The 12,576-nt window shown below is 39.8% G+C and overlaps 1 protein-coding gene across 1 annotated transcript; it reads left to right on the forward strand.

Annotated features, from left to right (window-relative positions):
• Nucleotides 1-387: 387 nt before the first annotated feature.
• On the forward strand, nt 388-5,245 carry macc1 (MET transcriptional regulator MACC1). Its single transcript, XM_068323957.1, has 5 exons — nt 388-484; nt 1,313-1,435; nt 1,523-3,537; nt 3,612-3,800; nt 3,926-5,245. Exons 2-5 carry the CDS (start codon nt 1,321-1,323, stop codon nt 4,127-4,129), a joined length of 2,523 nt encoding a protein of 840 aa, XP_068180058.1. The 5' UTR covers nt 388-484; nt 1,313-1,320; the 3' UTR covers nt 4,130-5,245.
• The last annotated feature ends 7,331 nt before the right edge of the window (nt 5,246-12,576 follow it).

Raw genomic sequence — 12,576 nt, forward strand, 5'->3', positions numbered from 1 at the left:
TCTCCTCAAAGCAGCGCTGACAGCAAAAAGCAATAAATAAAGTTAATTGTACGACTATCGAACGAATTAAGAAGCAGGAAATGAGATTATCCTTGTGGCTGCAGCGGCTGCATCAATATGTTTTACTATTGTCACACGTAACTCGTTTGAGAACACTCTTTTGCAACCTTCTCAGCGTGTTTATCGATAAACTTCTGCCGAAAGTATAGGTGGCTTATCGCCCGGTTTCAGGTGTCCTATGTAAACCGCCCAGAGGCCTATGGGTAATGTAGTCTCTAACTTTGTGACGCCGCTCCACCGCCAGAGTTCCTGCGTTACTGGAAACTCCCAGTCCCAAAAAGCCCCGGTGTGTGAGCGCAAACAGAGTGCAGGGCTGGAACTTCAAAGGTACGCCTTTCATTGGAGCTGTGTGTGAAAGTGGACTACCTGCTGGCAAACTGAAGCAAAAAATATATATGTAATATATATATTATCGCCTTCGACGGTGAGATCAAACTTTGTTTCTTTTTTGACGTTTTCCTCTCGTATTTCCACAATTGTGTGCTGCTTTTTGTTCTTTTTTATAAATGAATGTAAGATTTGTCTGAGCTGATGAAATGAGAGAAAGAAACAAACGTGCAGCAGATTGTGGTCAGATTATCTGCTGCTTTCTGTAGGTTTTACAGTCTGTAGTAACACACAAACCTGTCCTTCCATATTTCTCAGACATGTCAACTGAGAGTATCGCACTGTTGTTGCGCTTTAATTGTAGTGACACAACCGTCTACAGTGTCATAGGCTTGACAAGAACAACCTGTTTGTGTGCACTGGTGTAAGAAACCACATTATTAATGACTGACTCACTTTGACAAGTCATGAATGGGTAGTTTTCTTTTTAGGCAAACAAGTGTCAGACCAAAGAGGTCAGGCTTTTATTCCACTTTTGGAACAGATTTGGACAAACAATAGGCTCAGCTGAAGCTGTTGGGCTCACCGCCTTCAGGAAGACACAGCTGAGAAGCAACAAGTTATGTGTGGTTGTGTACAGGACGTATTGGTCGGAGTCAAGAAGTGTCACAGTATGTCAATGTGTGTGTCTTCTTATCACTAATGAAGATAACAACTACACCTATAATATTACAATAATCATTATTTCTGCTGCTGGTATGATTATACACATCCGGTATAATGTTGATTAAACAGTAATTTGTTGTGCTTCAGGACCCCTGATTGCATCACTTAGCAAATAATACATTAAGGAATAAAGTTTTACTTCAGATAAAAGAACTATGCAGTATAAAATTATAAAACCAGTTGTTTTTTTTAATTGTAGATGAAAATATGGCAGCTGCAAGAGCAAAGTCCATTCATCGTGCTGGGAGTCTGATGCGAAGTAAATCTGAGGGTAACCTTATTGATTTGGATGACAGTTTTGCAGTTAGCCTCAACCTGAAAGGTAAAATTCTCCTTCTGAAGCATAAAATTACATTAAAACAAACCTTTGATCAAATTCCTAGAACATTTAACACTATTATTTTCACAGGTGGGGCACAGATAGGACAAGAAGCTGCTGTTTCACCTGAGACAAAAAATCCATTTTGGAGCACACTGTCTGGATCAAATCCTTTCTTGCTCGATATAGTGCAAAATGGCACAAGTAAAAATTCTTCCAACATCTCAAATACACAACAGGGCAAAGGGAAGCATTTGGACACAAATAATGACGATGCCGTCAGCACATCATCCGATGAAGGAAATGTAAGTAACCTTTTGGAAAAACAGAATTCCACCAACTGCTCTGGGAAATGGAAAAGCACTTCAGATATTCTGGATGACAACAAAGTACAAGCACCAAAAAAGGAGGAAATCTTAAGATCACCGGGACCAATACTTAACCCAGATTTTGAGTGGCTGAAGAATGACAGAGAAGCCTATAAGATGGCATGGCTGAGCCACCGGCAGCTAACACGTTCCTGCTTGGACTTAAATATGATGAGCCAGAGTCCAGGATGGGCTCAGACTCAGGCTACCGGCTTTCAGGTCATCAGTAAGATCGGTCACCTTGGAGGCTCAGTAAAGTTGCCAGACTCGGACATTAGCATCAGTATCCCAAAGGGCCACGTTCTTCCTGGAGAAGTCCAAGAAGTTACACTGAAAGCAATGCTAGACCCTCCTCCTGGACTGAATAACAACTACGTAACAACAATGAGTCCTCTTCTGGAGGTGGTCTTAAGCAACATCAACACAAAGGACTCCATCTCTCTGGCCATTAAACTGTCTGGAAAGGTGAAGAAAGACTCCTCCAGCCTGGTAACAACTAATGTGGTGGGACTGATTTCCAATAAAAGAGAAGGCCCTTATCTTCAAGTGGACAACTGTCACATTTCCAAGAACATAATGCAGTTGAAGCTCCAGGATCTGAAGACACATTTTTTTGTGATTGCAGTTGCGGAGGCCTCTGTGATCCAGCAGCCTGCTACATCAGTGTGGGATTACCTTGAACGGCAAATCACAGTAGCAGTTTATGGACCGAGGTACATCCATCCGTCCTTCAAGGTCGTTCTAGTTGTCTGTTGTCACGAGGATGTTCCTGTAAAACTCCCGTTTTCTGCCGAATCCAAAGGAAGTAAAAACCTGCCTCCTCTTGTGCTGCAGCTTTGGGGAAAACATGGATTTAAACCAGACAAAGTGAATGACCTGCATTTTGGAATTAGCCTCACAGACTCGGTGTTTAAAATCAAACCTGAGGACAAAGTGAAAGAGGTGAGGCAGAGTCAGCTGAAAGTAAGGACAGTTTTGCGTCTACCTGTTACATTATTCTGTGCTAATAACACAGAAATGGCTCCTTTTCAGTTAGATGTCCAAGTAAAAGAATCAAATGCTGCAACACTCGCGCATTTCCACGTGCCTTCACCTAATATCACACCCATCAGATCAGAGAAACGAGTACTGAAGCAGTCAGAAAAGTGCAATGAGGTGGCATTAGCCACACCTATTCCCGAGGAAACTATTCCATCTTTTCCCAAATTCACAGACAGACCTGTCAATGTGCAATGGTACGGTGTAGCCCTGAAAACAGTTCTCCGTCAGCCACATGTAGAGTACCTGCTGGAGTATTTCAAGGGTGACACAGTGGCTTTTCTCTCTAAAGACACTGTTAAGTCAGTGGGAAACTCAAAAGTAAAGGAATGGTATATTGGTTTCCTCCGAGGCAGGACTGGTTTGGTTCACTGCAGAAATGTCAAACTCATAACCAGAGACCAAGTGATCGACTTCACCGGAATTCAAATCACCACAGAGACCCTCTTGGAAAACATGACACTACCCTTCAACAGGCTCACTTACATGTATTCTGCCATCCAGACAATGGTCACTGAACACATAACCAGCTGGAGAGCGTTTGCTGATGCTTTAGGGTACAGCAACTTGTCGTTGGATACCATTCTACGGAGGGCCGCTGATACAGAGGCTGATAAAGTTGCCTCTGTGTTGGAAAAACTGAAAGAAGACTGCCACGCTGAGAAAAGCAGAAGAAAATTTCTGCATGAACTCATAGCAGTAAGTTCCACACATAGGCCATAGTTTCTTGCTGTTCTTGTATTGGTGATCGCTTGTGATCTTATCACCGTCAGGGTCTGCTGAAGATGGATGCTATGACTCTGGTAGCCCAGCTGATTCAGAACACCGTCATTCTGTCCACTGCCGTGGAGCTGGGAGTTCGATGGAAGGAGCTCGCGGAGAAGACAGGAAAACTCTCCAGCTCTCAGATATCAGGCTATGAGGCACCACACAGAGGGAAGAATGGAGAAGTTGGTACTCAGGTCAGTTTGTACATTTAGACACAACATAATGGATGTTTAGAAGGTAATAGAGATGCCATGAAGTTTGTGACATTTCTGAATATAATGTATTTAAGCTATATCCCTCTGTTTCCTGTTCCTTTTAGTCAATGTGGAAGCCCGCCTATGATTTCCTCTACAACTGGAGTTTGCGTTATGGGGACAGGTACAGATTCTTGATCCAGGATCTACACCTGATCCTGGACAAAATGAAAAACCCTACCACCAGACAGTGGAGGCAGCTGACTGGTGCCCTTATCACTGTGAACTGTCTTGATATCTTTTGTTCTTCTGCATATCCAAAGTCCTAAACTTTATACATACAATCTAATGGCATAGAGTTCCATGGTCACAAAGAAATGAGAAAAAAGAAAAAAGTGTTGTTTTGTTACACAACAACAAGGTTTTAATAAATTTAATGGGCTCTTTTTATTGTATCATTTTGTTTTATTTCATACTCATTTTTACACAAAGCATTAGGAATTACTTTAATCATGTTCTTGCACTAAATGTCAGCCCTATGTGGATGAGTATAAAATATGTGCTTCTGATGTTTGAGCACGAAACTATTTTTCTCCATGTTTTTCTCTGTGAAAATGTGACAAGACCTAAAATGCAAAATGCATTTTTGTTGGTCCAGTTTCTGTTTATAGTTATATTTTCAATCATATTGGGCATTATTAAGCACAGACACTACAGTCACTGTTCCGTCCCATCGGCATTACTGAATAAGCAGGTTTCTTCATGGTTAATGGTTGTTTGATAAGGATTTGCATCACATTGCTGTCAGTAGTTGTTTGGTTTATCAGAAATTAGATGAATGTGAAAGCTGTGGCTCTCAAAGATGTTTTGTTTAAGTTTTTGAACAGAGGTTATGTTACCAAATTGAATTTTTTCCCCGCCTGCCTTGAAACAAATCATGAAGGTGTTTCAGTACAAATGCCATAAACTATTTTGTCATGAATATTGGTGTATATGCTATTTTTGTACTGCAATGCTACATATAATTAGATATGTACAAAGTAGATGATTTCACCGTGCTATGTAAATGTTACCTGGTAATTGTGTTGCTGTACGTATGACATTTTTCTTACCATGTGTAAGGTGTACATTTGTTGCCACAGACAATACTCACTGCCTCAAGTCCTTGTAATGCTGTGTTAATGATTAATACTTAGGGTACTGAAATGGAGATATGTTGTATGAGGCATGAATAAATATCAGCAGAAACTGTTTGATACGTTCACTAATAAACAGCCTTGTGAATGTTGGTGTTTTGTCTTTTCCAGTTAATCACTTGATAGAAAAATTACTTCACAGCAGCATTTCTTTGCCGTTTATTTTCCCTGTACTGTTTGTTTAAGCTCCTTTCAGTTGACAGCATTGTGTGCTGGTTCTCTCACCCAGAGAGCACAGCCTTGACTTGCGCTCACTGAATGCAACCTTCAAGTAATTCAAACAAAGAAAATGCTATCAGGCACTAGTGTGCTATTTGAATTCTCAAGGTGGGTGTGGTGGAATAAATTCAATTCAACTTAAGAAGCTGTTTTTCTTGAGTGATAACGAACACATCAATATTTATGTTGCTTGAACCTGTGTGGAGTATTAGTGTGATGAGATGCTTCACATATTTACAAATCACACCTGAAAGATGACTTTTAGAGTTTTGTCAGAGGATCCATATCATATGTTGCTTTATTACCATTAAATATTTCTTTTACTTCCTGGTCACCTGGAATGGTGACATTTACCCGACAGCATGGAAAGAAAAAAATCAAGTAGCTATGCTTCGTATTTCAGGCTGCAGATGAATTCTTGGAAAAACATGACCAAAACAGTTCAACAGAATTTCTACAGTGGGTGAGGCAGGCTTGCTGTGAAAAGCATCAATAAATTCATTAAATGAGTTTACAAATAAGTATATCAATATTCAAACAGTGGACTTTCTTTGGTTGCACAGCACTGTGCTGAGAGCCGTTCTCAATGTAAGCTTTGTTAGAAAACACACAGAAGACAAGGGCTCATTGTTTCCACAAAGGTTGACCATGAGTGAGGGTCAGCTCAGAAGAAGGATTCCCTATCTAGTTAATGCCCTGCTTCAGCTATGACTCATCAGGATAAATATTTAACAATGAGTTATACATTAATGATTATATATATATATATATATATATATATATATATATATATATATATATATATATATATATATATATATATATATATATATATATATATATATATATATATATCATAGCACTCTTACTGAAATATTAATGAAGTTACATCTAGTTCATGTCAGTACTTAGTTCATACATATAGTTGACTTTAAATATGTAATTTAAATACAGTATGTGTGAATATGTAGTGTACTTATGCATGTGTGGTTGAACCAATAATTAAAGCTACCCAGACTTAGGAGCCCATGACAATTATCATAAAAGACTGTTATAACAGTTACTTTATGACTATGAGTGTTTTCATTTTAAGTAATGAAAACGAATGAAACATGCTCAAGGCATCCACTTTAAAAATGCACATTCACATTTTATGTCCTTGTCTCTCAGAAGCAGTGAGGTCTTTAAACATTTGTCTAGTGAAAAGTGACCACTTTTGTTTTGCGAGACTTTCAGAGCTGCAGCGTGAGAGTACAGTTCATTTCTGGTTTTTCTGAGTATGGTGTTTTTTTAAAGATATTAAATATTTCATGACAAGACGTAATATGTGGACAATGTAAGCAGTGTGCATGGCTTTGCAATGTTTTACATAGATTTCAGCATAAAAGGACAAATACATCTGTTCAGTATTTTTAGAACTTCAAAACCTTCCCATGCCATGGATGGTTCTCGATAGAGATGACTGCTTACCATCAATCTGGTTAAGCTGTGGACAAGCCACCTCTTCAAAAACTGAGAGTAACTGGTGGCCAAGCTGACAGGAACCAGTTTATCATATCTGGATACCTGGATATCGTATCTTGATACTTTTCACTGCAGTTTGTGGATTGCCTTATTTGATAGAAAACTTGCATAATGACATGATCATTAAATGATACAAAGGGGAAACATACTTCTTGAATTCAGGATAAGGTATTCAAATCTAAAGCATGTTTGTGAATGATTAATTGGTAAGCTAAATAATTCCCTTTCTGTTTATCTTCAAAGTTGGAGATGGTTTTAAACTTTTCTTTTTTTAACCATAAACTGACAATCTGTTGAGTAATAGTAGGCTATTTTGAATGACTCAGTCCCCACTAGCAGAAAACAGAAATTGCTTACTTGAAAAAGTCAACACAACACGAGTAAATTGCTTGAGAGGGCTGACATTTGACTCACCAGACAGAGAACTGTCTTATTGACGGTACTTTTCTCAACCAAGAGCATTTCCGTTGAAAGAAGAACTGATAATAGCATCTCTCCTCTGACTGACAGATAAATGTTAAAAAAAAAAAGTCAAATCACACCAAAAAACATATCCTCATGTTTGCATGCATCCAAGCTGTCTACAACGTCTTCACACTGTTGCGGTGCTCCATTCAGATCTCCATATCAGCATGACCTACTGCTACATCCTACCAGTGACGTGCGGTGAGGTTCATGGCTGGTGAGGCACTGATCTCATTATAATTAGATTTTAAAAAATACACACAGTCAGCACAGTGAGCACACTAATCGAGGCACAGAGAAACCGGTTTCCGTCGTTCACTGCAAAGAGCCGGCTCTCAGAGCCGTTACTTTCGCGACCGACATCGATTGATTCACTGATTGATTCACCAATTGATTCATTGATTGATTCACCGATTGATTCATCGATTGATTCATCGATTGGTTCACCAATTGATTCACCGATTGATTCATCAATTGATTCACCAATTGATTCACCGATTGATTCACTGATCGATGGTCATGTTTGTTGCAGCCTGACTGCCGCTCGGGCCACGATGAAGGTCTGCCAGACATGGACAAACGACGTGACTGATGACGTTTGGCACACAAGTGCGCCGAAACACTAAGCACCCCATTCACCAGGTGACACACTGGCACTTCATTCACCAGGTGAAACAGTTTAGTGGTCAATGGGTGATCCGAAACAACGGCCGGTCCCAGATGTGTTAAAATGGATGAAACATCGCGGTGCACTGCCAATCGTGTCAATATCCCTTGGATTGATCACATTGGCGTTCCGAATACAGTTTGCGTCGTAATTACTTTACAGTCAGAAAGAGATCTCAAGTCTGGGAACATTTAGAACCGTTGCCGCCAAACAAAGTAGATTTTAATTTCTAATAAACTTATATTCAGGCTCTGTTGCTCACACAGTAGAAAGTAGTAAACCACACACGTCATTTTTAATTTGCAGGTAAAGTGTTTGCTTTGTTCCCTCCACCTGACGTACAGTAACAACACGCCATCAATGATGAGGCATTACAGATCCAGACGTGAGAATGAAGCCTGTGGTGCTGCTGTGATGACGTCTCGCAAACCCGACTTTTATCTCACAACATAGACCTTGTTTTTTTCCAGTGACACTAATCCAGTGACGTGCGGTGAGGTTCATGGCTGGTGAGGCACTGATCTCATCATAATTATATTTACAAACATATGAAACTACGGTGTAGCTTATTCATTAATTATTAACAGTGAGTGGGTTATTTTTAAAGTCTCAGATCAGAATTTACGATGAGAAGTTACGTTCTTGACTGACTGAGAGCCGGCTCTTCGCGCCTAACTCTGAGAGTTGTTACGTTTGCGTCGCCCAGTCTAGGAGTGCTTGAGCCATAACACGAACAGGCCCCATCTTCCCCAAGTCCCAAGAAGCCACCACCAATATAGGGAAAATCTGAGTTTTTATTTACAAAAACAAAATATCAAAAAAAATGTTAGCTCACTTCAGGTTGGACTAATGCCAAAATAACAAACAAAACGATCCTATCTGTAAAAGAATGATAATTAACCTAACAGAAAAACAAATGACAGGATCTAACCGTCCAAACTAGATTAAACAGGAGAAAAGAATCACCAAATTAATTGGTAGTCCAGCCCTACTTCTCAACCGACACTGAGTAGTTCAAAGTCAGTCGCAAACTTAACGGGTCTCAGAGCCAGTCGCGAAGAGATCTGTTACCTTCGCGACTGACTTTGAGAGCCGGCTCTTTGCAACCAGCTCTGAGACGTTCGCGACCGACTCTGAGAGCCGGCTCTTCGCAATCGACTCTGAGTCCCTTACGTTCGTGACCAACTCTGAGAGCCGTTACGTTCGCGTCGCCCAGTCTAGGAATGCTTGGGCCATAACCCATCTTCCCCAAGTCCCAAGAAGCCACCTGGAAGACTTGTTGGAGTACATAAGGAAAATCAGTTTTTATTAACAAGAACTAAATATCAAACAAAACAATCCTATCTGTAAAGGAATAATGATTAACCTAACAGAAAAACAAATGACAGGATCTAACCTTCCTAACTAAATTAAACAGGAGAAAAGAATTACCAAATAAACCAACAGTCCAATCCTACTGCCGTTTTGTATGACTAAGTAGTTCATACAAAACGGCATGTGGCTGGTTGGAAGATGGAGAGGATGAGAATCCGCTGCCTGACACCCTGCTGCCACCGAAGAACTGTCGTCTCTGATCTTCATGTATCAGAGAAGGCCTTGGCACAGCCAATCAAAAGAGTGAACAGGTGCGCTTCCCCAATCATCGTCGGGCGATGGCACAAGCTAATCTGCATATCTGCAAACCACAATGAGCATACAGAAAACAGGGAGCAAGGGAACAAACCCAACACACGTGACGCTAGTTGTCACAGGAGTTTGCATGTTCTCTCCGTGTCTGCGTGGGTTCTCTCTAGGTTGTCCGCCTTCCTCCCACCTCCAAAAACATGTGCACAAATCAGCACATTTGATTAAAAAATACATTATGCTGTCACCTACATGTTTGTTTATATGTTGCGTTTACTTATAAATGAAGTCCATGCTCCGCTCCTTCTGAACAAAAGCAGCGAAAAAAATTATATAGTAAGGCAAGGCGAGCGGAAAACACATGAATGTAGTTTGCTGTCACTTCTTCTACGGCCGAGGAAGAAACTCCTTGGCCAAATCCCTGGGATCACCAGCGTCCCCTACCAATGAGGCACGACATCGTCGTGCCTCATGTAGTGCCTTGTCACAGCGGTTTCAGGACCACTCAACTCGAGAGAGACATTACACTCATGCAATTGTCGACAAAAAACACTGTACATTATATACATTAGCTAAATTATGGAAATTTAGTTCATAGAGCAAACGTGTTTTAACATTTGAATAGTGACATAGGGAGAGATAGCATTACGGTCTCACTGTATAGCATACCAGCACAGCTAGTCGAATCATTGATCAATCCACGGTGAGGCTCGGCTGGCTGGTGCCTCACCTCAGGTCTCTTCTCAGTATTTCAGTGTTAAATGTGAAAATTCAGCAATTTTGAGTAAAAAAAAAACTAAAATTGGTGAGGTTGAATATAAAATAACTTTATAATACTCATCATTGGATAAATATAACTATTTAATGTATTTCTTCCATTTTTCATTTTTTTTTCTCTCATTATGGCAGGTGAAGCCGTACCTCACCTGCCTCCCCTGACCGCACATCACTGCATCCTACACCCTGACAATGTTGGCAAACCTGCATTCACCCTGCATTCAAACCTGCATTCAAATTCCAGTAATTCATTAAATCTGTTGTACTGTGTCTCGTGTTTGTTCAGCACACTTCATTTGCATACCTTATGGTGACTTCTTTTTTCAGTTGAATACAGACAACAGGTTGGATTTCAACATCTGTCCTACACTTAGATGGAATTATTTGTCATGACAATGGAAAAGGAGAATGAACAAAGCCCACAATTGATGCTTGATCTGCTTATGGGATCAGGAAGATGGGATTTAATTTTAATTATTATTATGGTGATGCTTTGACCCAAAATACAATAGTTTGACTTCCTGTTATCAGACCGGAAGTTGACATGGTTTCTACAAACAAAAGGACAGTGATCCTCATCTCATCGTAATATTTTTATTCATTTATTTATTTTTGTTTTTCATTTGCCTTGTGCTTTCATGGAAGACCGAGATACATTTTAACACGCATATGTAGAACTCAAGGCCTGGGGGCCAAATGTGGCCCGCCAAATAATTTTATGTGGCCCACCAGAGCATAAAAGGTCAGGGTCTAAAAATAAATAGGTCAAAAGCGTGCTTTAACCCAAAACTAAATTTCCCACGATGCAATAATGAAGCCCAGTTTAACTCTGACAAAAACATTTTCAACAAAGTTAATGCCTGTGCAACTGTCATATTTGTAACTTGAATGAGTAAGGAGTAGTTACATTTAAGGAGTAGTTACATTTATTTTACATTACACTGAGTTACATTTACTTACATTTATGTTACATCTGGCCCTTCGAGGACAGCCGTTATGCTGTTGTGGCCCTCGGTGAAAATGAGTGTGACACACCTGTTTTAACAGATCATCACCTGAAGGCATCCACCCAGTGGGGGGCGCCATTGACTTGCTATTGATGAGGGTCCGCACGTTCATTAGTCTTACTGTATTTAATGCTTTACTGCCTACCAAAGCCTGTTAAATCAATAAATTAATAAAAACACAATAATGTCTCATCATGTCATTGATCAGATAAAAACATGATGACGGCAATGCAAACAATCTAACAATCTTTTCATGAACTCCTCAACACAGTATGTCATAGTAATATAAATTATGTGCTCGGACACATTTCCTGTTAATTATACATATTTCTAAAGACCTTTATAAAACAATTTTGTAGACAGTTGTATTTTGTAAACATGATAGATAAATATTGCTTCAAATAATTGGATTATTGATTTTTTTTAAATTATTTATTTCCTGACTTCCACATCCCAACACAAGTATATGCAGCTGTTATGTAGCCATACTGCTAGGTGGAATCCAAATCCATTTTGACTCTTGATTGCTGAAGCCCACATCTAGGGGAGTCGTCCACAAATCACTGTTATGAACAGAAGCATTCCTCTGTCCTCCAGGGTATATAAGGCTTCATTTGGTTTGCCTCCATGATATATGTAGAGGGCAAGAAGTCATTTAGCTTTCAATTTATTAGCCTGGTGATTTATGCATGCTGCAAAGGTGGTGGTGTCTCTAAAACCACAACCCTCCCCTCATCCACTCCTCGTTTTCTAGGTGGACCATAATAATTGCATAATAGATGATGTGAAAGCAGAGAAAGTTCAGCAATTAGAAAACTCAGAATAAAGGAGGCTGGTTTGCCTGGCTGGACTTGATTTGTCTCTGGTGTTTCAGACACTCAGTAAAAGGATTATATGTAAAGACTACAGCAACCTGTGGTGTGTTTGGAGTCCATGTGCATTCAGAAAAGAATGACCAATTCCAAAAGAAATCTGACAGTAAAAAAAATAAAAAACTTAATAACTCAATTTAGGTTAGTTTCTTTTCTGAAGAAGCTTACACACATGGAACTACTGGATAGAATGCTTGAAGTAAAAGGAAAAAAAATCACATTACAAAACCATTCCAGTTTTAGCTGAAAATCTTGACGTGTATTGCAATGTGTTGATTGTTGCCCACAGATCAATACCTTTTTGGTGACTAACAGCCTGTTTGGAGCCTCATCGTATGACCACTGCTGTGAAGGAGGAAGCTTTGTTACCAAATGACTCACAGGAAAAGAGAAAACAACCTGGAGGGTTTGGCAGTGTTCACAACA

This window comes from Antennarius striatus, chromosome 9 (assembly GCF_040054535.1).
Source record: "Antennarius striatus isolate MH-2024 chromosome 9, ASM4005453v1, whole genome shotgun sequence".
Classification (NCBI taxonomy): Eukaryota; Metazoa; Chordata; class Actinopteri; order Lophiiformes; family Antennariidae; genus Antennarius; species Antennarius striatus.